Source organism: Populus trichocarpa, chromosome 2, assembly GCF_000002775.5.
Source record: "Populus trichocarpa isolate Nisqually-1 chromosome 2, P.trichocarpa_v4.1, whole genome shotgun sequence".
In the NCBI taxonomy this organism is placed as follows: domain Eukaryota; kingdom Viridiplantae; phylum Streptophyta; class Magnoliopsida; order Malpighiales; family Salicaceae; genus Populus; species Populus trichocarpa.
Window position 1 is genome coordinate 24681387 of NC_037286.2, and position 15455 is coordinate 24696841.

The window sequence follows — 15455 nt, forward strand, 5'->3', positions numbered from 1 at the left end:
TTTTATCAAAGAAAAAAAACACAATATTTTGTTCTTAAAGCGTGTTTGCCAAACATGCTCTTAATATATTTTTTTAAGCCTATGAATTTTAGTTAAGGGCGTATTTGGCTAACATGCCCTACTAATTTCTCAGCAATGTTTATTTTTTAGACCTCAAATTATTTCCAAAATTATTTAAAAAAATCAAAGACTATTTTAAATTTATTTATAGGTTTCTCATGTGTTTCCAACCTTTTCAATTAATATTTGGACTATAAACTTGTACTGTAAGATATTGACTCAGTATTAAATATACCTATTTTTCTTCAAAATTTTAGAAAAATACAAACAAAAATAAAAAAAAATGTTATTTTAAAAAATATAAAAATGCATTTTTATTTGTGTGTATACAACCAAGTTCTAAAATCTTTTCATGCATATGTTTTTTTTTTAAATAAAAATTTCATCTTTATCATACTTTAAAAAACTCAAAAATCAATTAATGAGTATCATAACAAGTTTGTGATTATCTATTAAGATTTGACAAAAAATTCAAAAACACCACAAAAATCAATCTGTATATTTATTTTTTTGGGATATGAATTTTACTGTTTGTTTTTGTTTTCAGAATGGTTAGGTTTTAGCTTAATAAGAAAAAAGATTTCTTACTGAGAAGAATCTTTCTTAAACTTTAGATAAACCGACATATAGAAACATAACAGTAGGAAAAAAAACAATCAATCAATAATACAATTTACCTTGGGTAGGATACACTGAGAGTGATGCGTCTTCCTCACGGACAACTAGTCCCATTACCTAGAGGTCGTCCACCCCCTTAAAAAATATATATATAAATAAAACCAAGCCCGGGTGTCCGGGCCTGGCCTAGAGAGCCACCCACATGCTTGGGCTTTTCCTTACAATGGCCTAGCGGTGCTGAGCCATGAGCTCGAAGGCCAAACCTTTAAATATTTTCTCTTGTCTTTTTGTGTGTTTTTTTTAAGGTTAAATATAAATTTATAGAAAAACATTATTGAACCCGGTTGAGTCCACAACTCGGAGCACATGTTTGACGAGTTAAACCACAACATCCGAGCTATTTTTTTTTAATATTTTTTTTTAATTAATATCTTTTTTAATGTCTTTTTTCTTAAATAATTTTTAAATTTATGTTTCAATTAATATCTCTTTTCAGTGATTTTTTGTCTTATTTATCCTTTTTTGGATATAGATTCTTTTTAATAGTGTTGTGTGTATTTAGTTTTTGAAAAAATTATTTTGATTCATCTATAATTTTTTTAATCTTTTATATAGATGAATGTTATTTTTGAAAATATAATTTCTACTATGTATAGCCTGCATAATATTTTATTTTATTCAATCAATTTAATGCGTGTGTGTTTATTTATATTATTTTTTGATTGAATAAAAAAATAATTATATAAAAAAAAATTCAGCAAGTACAACCGGGTAAATATCCCGTCTTGTAAGATTAAATATCTTTATTTATATTTGTCTCTTGATTTTTCTAATTTCTTTTTTGTTATCGTTCATGATTTTTCCTCCCTGTTTATTAACAAACATAATTCTCGATTTATTTAGCTATATGTATACATAAACATTTTGATATGCACAAGCATTTTGATTTATATAATTTTATATATATATATATATATATATATATATATAAATAAATACATGTCAAAAAAAGTCAGCATATACAATTTTTTCAGGAAAAAATATATTTAATTCACGGTGAAATACAAGTAAAATAACTAGTCATATCTATTTGATGTTACACATCACACATCCACACATTCAAAACATTTCTATGTGAGGTTACCTATAACAGAAGTATCCTGCATGGTGACGGAATTAGGCTCTATTCGTTTTTGTAGTTGTAAAGTAATTTTGTAAAAAAATAATTTTTTTTTGTTTTAAATTAATTTTTATAAGATATTCTTAAATTGATTTGATGTGCTATATTAAAAATAAATTTTAAATAATAATAAAATATTATTTTAATATATTTTTAAATAAATTTTTTTTTTAAAAAAACCAAAATTACAATATTAAACGTACCCTCAGACGGCCTCGAGGGTCTCTAGATCCAAAGGGGATTGAAAAACCACTCCTCCTCCATGACGCATGGTAAACTGGTGCGCACTTTGCTTTATGATTCGGGGTGACATCTCAAGGACCTTGGCAACTAGGAACTAATTTAAGGAAATCATGAACTTCTGCTTTCCTCCATTTAAGATTCCGTCCAGGCAAATCCTATAAATTATTGAAGAAGGTTAAAAGCAACCTCCGACGATAGTAAAGCCTACCTCCTTGAATTGTGATTTGTGAAAGCCAGGGAATTCTGTCAAACCAAAACCAAAACCAAAACCAGCCTAACCTGCAAGGTCCATCTTGTTCAGTTTTTGAAAGCTTGTTAACTTGCTGATAGTTATTAAGTCCAGTGGCTCAGCCAGGTAAGCTTGAGTTCTTGATGATAATTTTTGTGCCACAAAAGGCATGGTGGGCCGTGGGAGCTTCGAGCCGCAGGTCTAGCACTTCCTTTAGAAACAACTCTGGATCGTTTGACAATGGTGGTTTTATTGATGATAATGAAGATAAGAGGTCTCCCGGGTGCCTTCCCATCATGACTTCCAAAGCCACCACCCCAAAGCTATACACAGCACATTTGTCTGTGACCCGCATTGTTTGTGCCAGTTCTGAAAACACCAGGCAATCAAAATGAACATTTGAAACATCCAGTATGAAAGTTTTTAACATCATGCCATGTTTCCCATTTCCTTGTTGTACACATGTTATAGCTTTTATAATTTTAGAGAGCCTCCAACTGTGAAAGCTTTCCCAAATTTTGAGGTATGGTTCCTGAGAGTGAATTGCTGCTAAGATCCAACAAGTACCGCAACGAGTTTAAGTTTCCCAGTCCAAAAGGTGTCTCGCCAGAAAGGTTGTTGTGGCTCAGGTCCAAGCTTGATAGCTTCTCATAACTCCCAGGCTCTTTTGATATGTTTCCTGTCAACTTGTTATCAGATAAGCAAGAGATTCAAGCCCTGCCAAGGTGGTTAGACTACGAGGTACCTCCCCTGTCAAATGATTGTTGCTCATATTTCCCAGTGCATTGGAGCCCAGACTTAGAAGTCGCAGCTGGGGCAACTTCTCAAGCTCAGCGGGGATTTCACCAGAAATTCTGTTTCCGTCCATCTGTAAATTGGTGAGGTTTTTACATTCTCCCCAATCTGGTGAGATTTCACCAATAAATTGATTGTCACTGAGGCGAACAAAACAAGATTTGGAAGGACACCAAATGCATCAGTGATGTTTCCAGTGAATCGGTTCTCTTCAAACCGAACTCTTGTTATCTCCGAACAATTCCTCAAGCAGGTTGGCAATAACCCTGTAAAGTTATTTCTGTTGACAGTAAATTCATGAAGCCTCATACCACTACACAATTCAGGCGGCAATTCTCCAGAGAAACTATTGTCTGAAAAGCTAGCATACGCTAGAGAAGGCATGTACTTCCCAAAATCACTTGGAATGCTACCAGAGAGGTTATTGCCGAACAGATTGATGGAAGTTAAAGAAGTAATATTTGAAATGGTCTGTGGTATTTTACCGTTGATGTTATTTAAGAAAAGATTCAGGGTTTGAAGATTTGTGAGATTCCATAATGTTGGAGGAAGGGGGCCTGAAAACTGGTTTCCTGAAAGGTCTAGACTTAATAACTCCTTCAAGTTTCCTATCTCCGGGGGAATGGAACCAGAGAATGTGTAATTATTATACAGAAAAAGGTATTGAAGCATTGTCAATTTCCCAATTTCTGGAGGAATATTTCCAGAAAACAAATTGAGTTGGTAGATTTTGAGTAGCATTGCCAAGTAGGTGAGGTTAGTACAAAGGCCAAGCTCAAGAGGGATCGTTGAGTTGGCCTAAGTTGGCCTGTAGAAGATGGAATATTTCCTTGGAAAGAATTGCTGAATAATTCAACAATTTGAAGACCAGATATCGAACCAATGCTTTCAGGAATTTGACCACTCAACTGGTTATTTAGACTAATGTTTTTGAGATTGGAAAGCTTCGAAATGTTGGATGACAATGATCCTTGCAATGAATTGGTAGAGTGATTCAAGGTCTCAAGTTTTCCCAGATTGGTACAGACCACTTCTGGTATTTGACCTGTGAAGTTATAGAATGACAAATCCAGAAACGTCAGGTTCCGGCAATTGGTTATAAAATCAGGGAATTCTAAAGTCGTTCATTGAGAAAGAAACTAAGATATTGCAATGAAGGCATGGAAAATTTGGACCAGTCAGGGTTTTCCAAGTTGTTTGCTCCAAGGTCTACGTTACCTTGAGCAGATTGGCAAGGTGAATAGGGATGATACTGTTGAGATTGTTGTTGTAAAGACTGAGTTACTGAAGCTCTGTCAACTGAGATGTCTCCAAAGGTATGCTGCCCTTGAAAAAGTTGAAACTGAGGTCCAAGTAATTGAGCTTGGAGAGGCTGTCAATGGCTGATGGTATCGTTCCACTGACATTGTTACGCTGGATGTCAAACCTGGTGAGATCAGTAAAAGGGGTGAAGTTGAATTGGGCGAGTGTTCCAGTTATGTTTAGGCTGGGGAGGTTAAGGGACTGTTCGAGAGGTGGAGTTGCAGGAAACAGCAGTCCACTTGCAAAGGTTGTTGAGGTTGGAACGAGACCATGAACTAAAAGAACGAGGTCAAAAAGACAAGGTGTTTTTCAATTGGAGGAGAGCTTCAGCTTGTGTTCTTGCTGATGATTTGGCCTTCAAAGGAATGATCTCTCCAACGCATAAATGGTTGGCATTAATTCATGAGCATGTTCTTCGAGCCGGCTTTGCTTCAGTTTTCATTTAGCTTAAACTATCTTAACAGTTTTGGTAATAGCAAGGAAAGCAGTTAGAATCCAGTTCAAGAAAATGTGGTTATGATGCAGAATTTTCTTCCGAGAAAGGCAATGTGGATAGCACAAAAGTACAGCCGTATTGTATTATATTACTCATTAATCAAACCAATGAAAGAATTACAACTCCAAGCACGCAACAAGAACAACCGTATACCATAATTCACAAAGGGAAAAGGAAAATAAGATGGAATCACACACAAAACAACACTCCAATCATGTTTAACGAACAATAGTGTGAGTTGAGTAGGTTGGAGCAGCATCACCACCATTCAAAGCTCTCTCCAGTCGTGTCTCAAATGGAGTGGAGTGCCAATTCACTCTTTTGTCCTGCAGTCCCAAAAAACTTATTCAAGTGCCATTATTACTCAACAACTTAATAGGAAAGAAGTTCTACAAATTCTTCACTAGATATGTACCTCTCTGTATTTGCTGGTCGTGTTGGGAATTCCTTTGTATGAAGAGGCCGAGCCAGAATCCTTGCCGGAGCCACCGTGATTCCAATAAGTCCCAACAGTTCCTATTATTGGCATCTCATCAGGGCTACGACTTGGTGACCTCCTTGAAGAAGAAGTAGCTGAAAGCTGTTTAAGCTCTTCCACCGTTAGTGCCCCAAGAATAGGCCTATCATCAAAGCTTCTTGGTGAATTAGATCCCTGTGACATGCTTTTCTCAGGTGCAATGGCATCTAAACCAATTGATCCAGGCTTATTGACTGGTGTGCATTCAGATGAACCCAACCAATTAGACAAGCTAGTATCCACCGCTATTTCTTGGTCTGGCTTCTTATTACATTGACCAGCTTTTGCCTTGAAACTGAATGCCAATTCCTTAAAACCAGGCTCGGAACTAAACGACATTCGAGGTTCTTGATCCAATGTCAGATTCTCTTTCTGTTGCCTCAATGATGGTTTTCCTTTTGCTTTTACAATCTTCCATTGACTTAGATTTTCAACTGGGTTCAGCACAGCAGCTCTCCTATCTCGAAAATTCCTATTCCCAGACAAACCACTGTTCATCACGTCACTATCATTCTCCTCGTTAGCCAATTTAGACATTCTAGACGTTGACTCTGCGGTTTCATCATCCTCATATACATCATCATAATCTAGCCCCCCGTCCTCCTCCTCCTCCTCCTCCTCATCATCATCATCACTCTCATCAATATCACTTTCCTCATAGCCCATCTCATCATCACTGTCTCTACAATTCTGATAACGATGATTAGGAGGGTAAGAACACAAGCTTGATGCAATTGAACTATCTTCAGAAGAAGACTGAGATTGACTTGGTTTTGCAATATTCTCCTCCTTTCCCTCCCTTTTATCGCCACAATCTTCTTTCCCCAAAGTAAAATCTGAGGATTCTTCAACTGAAACATGATCGTAGGTTGTCACATTCGAATTGAATGTCACTTTCTTTCTCGTACTCAAGCTTAATTTCTCCTCAGACCCATCATCCCTATACAACCATGAAAAACCCAAAATACAGCAATTCAAAAACCATTCACAAAACCCTTTTTTTCCCCTTCAGAAAGCTGCATAAAACAGATACTAAAACGGAAAGAAAAGAAAAGCAGCAAACCTCAGAAACCGTACAGTCTTTTACTTACTAACCTGATTTCTGAAGCTGGGCTCACAATAGGCTTCTCTGGGCAGCAGTCCTTAACCACTGAAACGGTAGCTTCCACTGGACTCCCATAACCTTCCTTTCTCTGCAACAAAAAATCACAACTCAAAATCAGACTTAAACACTACCAATTTGTTGACACAACAAGCAAAGGAAATTCAAGAAATCCAAAGCCTCTCAAACAAAAAGAACCAAAAATGTTGGTCCTACTCTTCTCTTCTTCTCTGTTTTCTTGAAAATCAAGCAGAGAGACAGAAAAAATAACGAAACCCAAAAGGGAAAATTTAGGAAACAAGGCTCCTTAAGGTTCTTACATGGACTCGTGGTTGAACCTTACTGTGCCTACGACGTTTGCGTTCTTTGGATGAACCAAAACACGCAAGAAAGCAAGCCATGAGGAATAAGAATATCCCCTCTCTTTCTTCCTCTGTAATAAAGAGCAGCGGTTACTGGTTTCTTGCTCGAGGAGAAATTTGTTAACAGGTCTTCATTGTTTTAGAGGGAGAGAGAGAGAGAGAGAGAGGTAGGAGCGTTCGTGTAAAGGTGGTAGGGATAAAACGGTCAAGAGATAGGAGCGAGGAGGTAGGGTTTTGGTTTTTTTAAGACGAAAAGAGAAGTGACCGTTAGGATTCTTTATCGAGGAGGGATTGGAGACACAGCCTGTAAATTTGGGATTTTGTAATTTTCCTTTGGAAAATTACAAAAAGGTCCTTATTTTATAGGTGTAATCTCAAGTAAGTCCTTAACCTACTTTTAGTCTTGATTAAGTCCCTAATATGTCAATAAACTCTCAATCCAAACCTTGTGTTAGTTTAAGTTAATTTAATAAATAAGTATTCAAAAAATAAGAATAATATGATCTTCACATGACCAGTTGACAGTTTCATCGATTTGAAATTCATTAATATATTGGGAATTTAATCGAGACAAAAAAGAGAAAAGGTTGGGACCTAATTGAAATTACGCATAAAGATTGGAGACTCTTATGAAGTTTGCCTCTTCCTTTTCGTTTTCTTTTTCGAAATCTATCCACTGTGCCCGGACCGTTAATCCACTGAAAGTTAGTGGGTCCCGTGTTGGTTACGCCATCTCTTGCAAATTTAGGAGAGGCGCCCACTGTCGTTTGAAATAACATAATTAGTATTTCTTTTGTAAATAAAATAAGTGGGTGTACGTGTACCTTCAAACATGAAGTGTGTTCAGTACTGTAATAGTTTTTACGATTTTTAAAATTAAGTTTTTTTAAAATATTTTTAATTATAGTTTTTAAAAATAAAATTTTTAAAAATATATATTTAATCAAAACTGTTGTAACATAATTTTTACTTGTAAAATGGTGAAAAACATAATTATATATGGGATTAAATATAAAAAAAACAAATTATTTGAATAAAAAAAACCACCACAACACTAAATGATTTCAAAATGAAAATTCCGACTAATTAAATGCTATGGACAATATTAGAATTTTTGAAAGAATTTTTTTTTAAATGGATTAAATTTCTCTCTAATTATTTTATTTACGTTGGTTAAATTTTTTATTTGCACTTGCAAGAGATATTTTGATATTTTTAAAAAATTCAAAAAATAAATAAAAATTAATTGAATTTTTCTTGTAAGTGATTTTTATTTAATTTCTCTAATAGCAACTGATTACCTAGATACTACAGTGATTCAAAAGTTGATTTTCCATTTTGATTTTCCTTTTTTTTATATAGTTTAAATTAATTTTTTCTTTCAATTTTTAAAATAAAAAATAAAAACATAAATAAATAACAAAAAAATACATTTTTTTATGCTTCAACTAAACCCCAAAGATATGAAGTAGATATTTCATTTGAATTAATCTAAATAAATTTAGCCTTCACTAGTCGCATTCAAGAGACTTGTCCAACATTCTAAAATAATATTTAATTAGAATTAGAATTAGAATTAATTAGATATCCGTCAATAAATAATATTTAATTTGAATTTGCCCAACATTTCAACCAGTATAATGGAATGTAGCTCTAGTCAATTTTCAATTAGAACAAGAACAATTCAATTATATGCTCTGTACATATTATTGGACTGTGATAAAACTGTCTTTTTTACTGTATTTAGTGTTTTGAATTTTTTCTAAAGATATATGAAGTTAATTTTTTTTAATATATACTTAATTTAATTTAAAAAATATATACAAAAATATTAATTAAGTTATAAAAACATGAAACATTTAAGTTATAAAATATTAATAGTAGTACTCCAACTTTTATTTAATAATTTTGTTCCATTTATGTTGTAAGAATTGAAATGACAAGCTTCAGGAAGAGCAAAAAAATAATGGTGGGGTGAGAGAGGCTCGAACTCTCGACCTCAGGATAACTCAGAAGCTATGAGACCTACGCGCTAGCCAACTGCGCCACCACCCCAAATGTTGTTCTAATAACATTATTTACAATTAAGTTGTTGTTTGGAGGGCTCAGCTTCTTTGATTGGTTGGCCAAAAGCAAAAGCAACAAAAAAGCCCGCAAGGCATCGGAAAAATAAACAAACCCTAGCCCAAAACTCCCACCCTCCTCCTCCTCCGTTCTCTGTCTCAGAGTCAGAGAGAGTTACATCAGTCTGAAAAAACTTTCAGTTGACTGCTTCCACATACACACACAGAAGAGAAGAGAATGGATTCGGACGAAGGAAAGCTGTTCGTAGGAGGAATAGCATGGGACACAACCGAAGACACGCTAAGAGACCACTTCAACCAGTACGGTGAGGTCTCTCAGGTTGTCATAATGCGTGACAAGACCACTGGTCGTCCTCGTGGCTTTGGTTTTGTCGTTTTCTCCGATCCCTCTGTTCTAGATCCTGTTCTTCACGATAAACACACCATCGATGGCCGTACTGTAATTATTCTTCCTCTCTCTCTTCTTTGGGGCTTAAGCTGCATTGGGTTTCCGTTAATTCGTTCCCTATTTGATTTGATTTGAATTGATTATGCATTTTATTTCTCCCGCTTTTTCGTTGGATTTCTGGGTTTGTTGTATTTTATTTATTTATTTATTTGTTGTCTAAAATGAAAGTTGCTGCAAAAAAATAAATAAATCTAGTAATGCTAGCTAAATGTCAAGAAGAGAAAAACTCCAAGAACACACATGAGCCGTTGGATCATGATTTTAGAGTGAGACCCACTTGTAGGTCCTACTTATCCAACGGTTCATGTATATTGTTGAAGTTTTTTCTTGTTATATTTTCTTAATATTTAGCGTCACTCAAAAAAAGAAATTTTTTTTATGGAGCAGCTCACCAGTGGTTGATTTGGGATTTATAGTATTGTTTTGGTGTGCGGGAATATTGGGATTTAATCTGTTTCTGTAAAGTAAATGGTTTTGGACTGTGAGATTGTTTTTTAGGAGTTTTAATTTTGTTAGTTGGCGATATAGGTGGAGGCGAAAAGGGCTTTATCGAGAGAAGAACAGCATACATCATCTAGAACCGGGAGTTTTAATGGTGGTAGAGGCTCTGGTGGTGCAGGGGATTTTAGGACGAAAAAGATTTTTGTTGGTGGCTTGCCTTCCACCGTGACAGAAGATGGATTCCGTCAGTATTTTCAAAGTTATGGTCATGTAAATGATGTTGTAGTAATGTATGACCAGCAGACTCAAAGGCCTCGTGGATTTGGATTTATCACCTTCGATTCTGAAGATGCAGTTGATAATGTACTCCAGAAGACCTTTCATGAGTTGAATGGTAAACTTGTAGAGGTAAAACGAGCACTCCCAAAAGATGCAAATCCAGGTAGTGAGGGGCGTGGTAGTGGCTATCGTAGTTATGGCTCCGCTGGAGCCAATGTAAATGCAGCTGATGGTCGAATGGATGGAAACCGGTATATGCAGCCCCAAACTTCTGTAGGTGGTTACCCACCTTATTCTGGATATGCTGCTCATGGTTATGGTTACGGAGCAGCAAACAGTGGAGTTGGTTATTATGGCAGTTATGGTGTTAGTGGTTATGGTGGTGGAAATGGCGGATATGGTACGGGAGTGTATGGCATGTCTGCTGCTGTAAAAAATAGTTGGGGCAGCCAAGCTCCTTCGAGTTATGGTGCTTCCGGCTATGGTGCAAATGCAGGCTATGGGGCTGCATTTCCCTGGAGTGCTTCTGGTAGCGGTGGTTCTGCTTCTGCTCCTATGGGTCAATATCCAACTGGAGCGTCTGGGTATGGAAATCAAGGCTATGGTTATGGTAATTATGGTGGAAGTGATGGTCCTTATTCTGGTGGCTATGGAGCTACTGGAGGGCGTGCTGGGAATGCTCCAAATGGCAGTGCCAGCAATGGAGCTGGTGGGGGAGAGCAACAGGGGAGTGGGAGCTACTATGGTGACAGTAATGGGAATTCAGGATATGCAAATGAAGCCTGGAGGTCTGATCCTTCGCAAGCCTCTGGTGGTTACGGTGGTGCTCATTCAAGATAGGCATCGCATCAGTAATTGATGATGCCTCAGGTTCTTGTGAGAATTCATAATTAGGCATCTAGTATTCTTTCAGTAGTGGAAGGATGGAAGTATGCTCGCAGCAAATCATGGGAATGGCTGGATTGCTTTAACCCAGTTGTATTTTGCACTTGCTTTCTGCTAGTATATAATGGCTAGTAGTTCCAAGTAGTAGCTACATCATTTCTCTGATAGCATTTGCTTTTCAAGTCACAATTGTTAGCTTCAAGTCGTATTTTTGTTTAATTGTTTACCTCTTTATCTGTTTAAGCTTGGAGTGTTGTTCTGAGCCTTTTCTGTTATTATATTGATGTTGCTTATGTAGGCATCTGATTGAAGGCTCTTTATTAGTTAGCATCTGTTGATCTGTGTGTATTCAATGCTATTTTGAGTATATGTTATTAGAAGTCTGATTTTCATAGCAGTACTGCTTAGCTTTTACATATGGTATGACATGATTGAGATTGAGGAGTAGAGATATTAAAATGTATTGAAGTTTGAGGATACTGTGCTGGAGCTCTTCACATAGATTCCTACCTTGTGAGAGTAGAAGCAGTAACCATACTGGTAGTAAAATCTTGTGTGATGAGATAATAATTTCCTCCTGTATTTGCAATTTTTGTACAGGAGAGAGAGAGTATTCAACTTCAGTTAGGGACTCATGGAACTCAAAAGGTGGTGATTGGGTTTGTGGCGTGGACTGTAATTTAAATTGAGCTTGCTAATGATGCTTTGTTCACCAGATATGTCAAGCAAATTTTAGAGTGGTGCTGAAGTCTTCCCATTCTGAACATGTGGTATGTTGAAGTTGAAGGGTGCTATAATTTTCCCAGTTCATTTATATATATATATATATATATATTTGATTTTCACTCCTTCCTTAGAGTTACCAATATAGAATTAGTTAGTCTTTTGGGAGAGAGAAAAGTGTATGAAATATGCTTGTTTTGGTGAAAAAAGAACTTGGTTTCATTTTAGCTCTTTAGTTGTCTACGTCATTGATTCTTGGTTTCAACTAGTTAGTCCTTCTGTAATAACTAAATATCATTTGCATTTCAACATTTATTTTGTACTTCAGTTTTGGGTGTATGCTAGCAGATGAATCTCTAGAATCAGTGGTGCCTGACAACTGCATTGCCTGGCAGAAACTGTGCACCTCTTCATCTTTTATTCCTTTTCTTACCGGTCCCTACTGAGCACACTATTATTTCCTCTCTATTATTTTTGCTCTTGCTTTGGTTGTTATCATCTGCAAATCCCTTTTTCCACCAATATTTTTCATGTTGATCCCATTTGAGCTCTCATTTTTAGTTTAGGTTCTTGTGATAAAGCATGTTGAAGTCTGTCATGAAACTGGACTGATGCATTTTTGTGAGATTAGATACAGATGAACATTACAGTAATCTCCACCAAAATATATCAAAAACTGCAAGATTAGTAACTGTGCATCAGTCATAAGTTTTGGAATTTGAAAGTTGTGCAGTGCTGGTATCAATCATGATTGTTTTTTTTTTTTTTGGCTGGGGGCACCTGTAGAAAGGGTGCAAGGAAGCATACAGGGAAGCTGTTGTTTTCAGATCCTTACACCTGAATGAAGCTTGATATTATAAGCAATGCCATTAAGGCCAGCAACTGACGTCTAGGTATCCAATACACATGGGGCTGTGTGCATGGAAGCGATTTGGTTGGAATCATGTTTACTTTACTGGCAATGACTATTATCTTTATATTTAAAGTTCCACAAACCTGAGCATTATGATTTTGGACTTGGTTAAATGTTAGTAGAATTTGTGTTCCGGGCATGGAGGATGTTGTTGACTACTGCAATCTCCTCCTGTCTTCTGACGAGTAACAGACCCTCTAGTCGCCGTGTGGTGGAGTTTGATTCGACTGGCTCCGTATTCGCCCAGTCTTACTAGTCAAGTGGTTGTTGAAAGATGATTAGGCTGAAAATGGGAATGGACCAACTTGTAATCCATCGGCTCTTTGCATTATTGCATCAAGATCAGGACAAAGTTTGACTAGTTTCTTCCACAAGTTAGGTTAAGAAGTGGATTTAGTACGAAAGATTTTTCATGGTTGGATGTGGATGTGGTTAAAGGCCCTTTTGTGTGAATGCACAGCCAAATCCACCGGAGCTCCGTCCAGTACCACCACGCACATAAGAATGACCGATGAGTAAGACCAAGCAAAAATCCACAAGCTACATTACAGAGGCGCAATGCAATGGCATGAGCATAGCTATCAAGCTTCACTTTGCTCCACATGTTGATCTGGTGCCTCGTCTATATGGAGCTAGGCTCAGGCCGGTTTTGTTTTCAATCTATTTAGGAAGTTGACTCGGTTAATTAATTAGTCAAATCCGAGTGAGATATGGTCATGCTAATTCCAAAAACTTTTTATAAAAAATACTTCAACTCCAAATAAAACCATCATCACAAGGATTTCAAGAACCCCATCAAGATTTTTTGGCACAAAAGAAACCAATGAGGTCACTGACTCACTATAGCTTTAACCACCGTGACAAAGATAAGGACTGGGTATCGCTAGATGGCCTGAATTCCCACCGTTGACCATGGCTACCTGCTCCTTCCCTTTCGAGATGACAAAGCATATGGGAAGTGCGTGGGCTCGCTAGCTAGCATTCACAAGTGATCTGTACAACGTATCCAACCAGTTGTTGAAAACCTTCATCGATGAAAACGTTTTTTTTTGTTTTATTTGTTGTCAAAACACCATTGGAAATGTTGTCATTGCATAGCATAAGCAGAACATGGATCAATACTTGTGCTTGATTTTCATATCAGGAAATTTTACTCCAAAGTGCTAGCATCCATTGAAGCTCCTTGAGCTCTATGTTTCAAGGAATGAACCAGAAGAGGGTTTCTGATACCGGGTCACTTCGTCAATTATTTTATTAAAATGATATTGTTTTTTTTGTTTTTTTCATTGTTAACCTGGTTAGGTTGAGCTTGGTTAACCATTTCATTAAATATCTTACCAAGTCAATGTTTTTTTTTTAATTTAACTACTTGAAATAAAAACAATTAGGGTTAGATTTCGAGTTATTGATTTCTTGTATCAATTTGTTGTATGGAGCCATGCTTAATATATAATGATGATGCATGCATGCATACAATGACAATGACAATGACAAGCTACTAATATTTGATATAATTAACTAGTAATTTAATATAATACATGTGAACTTGTGATGTGATTCTCAACCTTTCTTTTTGTCTATGTTGACATGCAAAAAATTAATATTTAAGAGATTATTTATAAGTAATGACTAGGATTATATATATTTATTCAGCTTAATTTCTAAATTATTATAATTTAATTTGTTAGAAAATGATAGCCAATTTTTTTAAAAAGTAATCTCATCCTAACGCAAACAAAAATTATTACCACTGTTCTTTTCACTAAGCTGCTATGATGCGTTTTTGCTAACTTTTAGAATTTACTAAGTCTGAATACCTCACCATTTGAAGATATATTTAGCCATTTATTTTTAGAAAAACATATAAAAAATTATAAATAATTTTGAAGGTGATTTTTATTTTTGGATTTTGGTTTGGAGACAGCAGGAGCCAAGGTTTTCTTGTTAGCCTTTAACACGCATAATGATTCTAAACTACAAGACTAAAAATAGATTTTTCTTAATTTTTTTTAAGGATAATGCAAAGATATTTCATCTTCCAAAGTACTGATCTTTTTTTTAAAAAAATTAAGATAAATTATTTTTGAGGAAATAAATTCACATGTGAGAAAACTTTACTTGTGGATATAAGATTTTGTAGGATTCTTGATTCAAAAAATAATAATTTAATTTGCTTATGTACGCACAAACACATATACAATCGACTATCCAACTTGATGAAGTCTTAAAAACCCAAGTAGTTTAGGAACATGGCTTTCAAGTTGGATAATTGGTTAATCAACTAGTCTTAGAAATCTCATCTATTTTTCCTTGCCAGAGTGATTGATAGCTTATACTTGATACTTGGTAGGTCAAGGTGGCTTGTGACTAATACCTGCAAAAGATCTCTTTTGATTAACATGAGGACTCTTAGATGCTTAGGTAAATATAATTTTAAAGAGAGAGAGTACAATAATATTATAGACAAAGATACTCTCAAATATGTATGCAATAGAGAATGAAGATTGTGAACCTTTATTCGAAAGGATTCATAGTGTATTTATAGCCCATGAATTTTATTATTTTGTGGAGAGGAGTTAGAGTGTAACTTCACCGTTATGATACTTTGAGTTGTATTAAGAGTTGTATTCCACTTATTTTATCCAATTTCATTACATATTGATATTTTACATTTAAAATCAGTTCAAAATAATTTTAATCAGAATTGTCTTCTTCTTCTTCAATCTCATCATCGCCATGTCCATCATAATCTTCTTTATTGAATTGAAGCTCGTCGAT

The 15455-nt window shown here is 35.6% G+C and overlaps 2 protein-coding genes, 1 non-coding gene and 1 pseudogene across 3 annotated transcripts; 1 reads left to right on the top strand and 3 right to left on the bottom strand.

Annotated features, from left to right (window-relative positions):
• Positions 1–2572: 2572 nt before the first annotated feature.
• LOC112326570 (probable leucine-rich repeat receptor-like protein kinase At1g35710) lies at positions 2573–5079 on the bottom strand (annotated as a pseudogene).
• Positions 4981–7145, bottom strand: LOC7459552 (uncharacterized). Its single transcript, XM_006386855.3, has 4 exons — positions 6863–7145; positions 6536–6633; positions 5339–6380; positions 4981–5249 (listed from the first exon to the last, which is right to left on the bottom strand). Exons 1-4 carry the CDS (start codon positions 6941–6943, stop codon positions 5142–5144), a joined length of 1329 nt encoding a protein of 442 aa, XP_006386917.2. The 5' UTR covers positions 6944–7145; the 3' UTR covers positions 4981–5141.
• A 1729-nt stretch (positions 7146–8874) lies between these two features.
• On the bottom strand, positions 8875–8959 carry TRNAM-CAU (transfer RNA methionine (anticodon CAU)). The gene is given in 2 exon segments: positions 8875–8910; positions 8922–8959. It is a non-coding gene; the product is annotated as a tRNA-Met (tRNA).
• Positions 8960–9043: 84 nt separating this feature from the next.
• LOC7461497 (heterogeneous nuclear ribonucleoprotein 1) lies at positions 9044–11438 on the top strand. Its single transcript, XM_024595855.2, has 2 exons — positions 9044–9427; positions 9965–11438. The coding sequence occupies exons 1-2, from the start codon at positions 9206–9208 to the stop codon at positions 10994–10996; spliced, it is 1254 nt and encodes a 417-aa protein (XP_024451623.1). The 5' UTR covers positions 9044–9205; the 3' UTR covers positions 10997–11438.
• The last annotated feature ends 4017 nt before the right edge of the window (positions 11439–15455 follow it).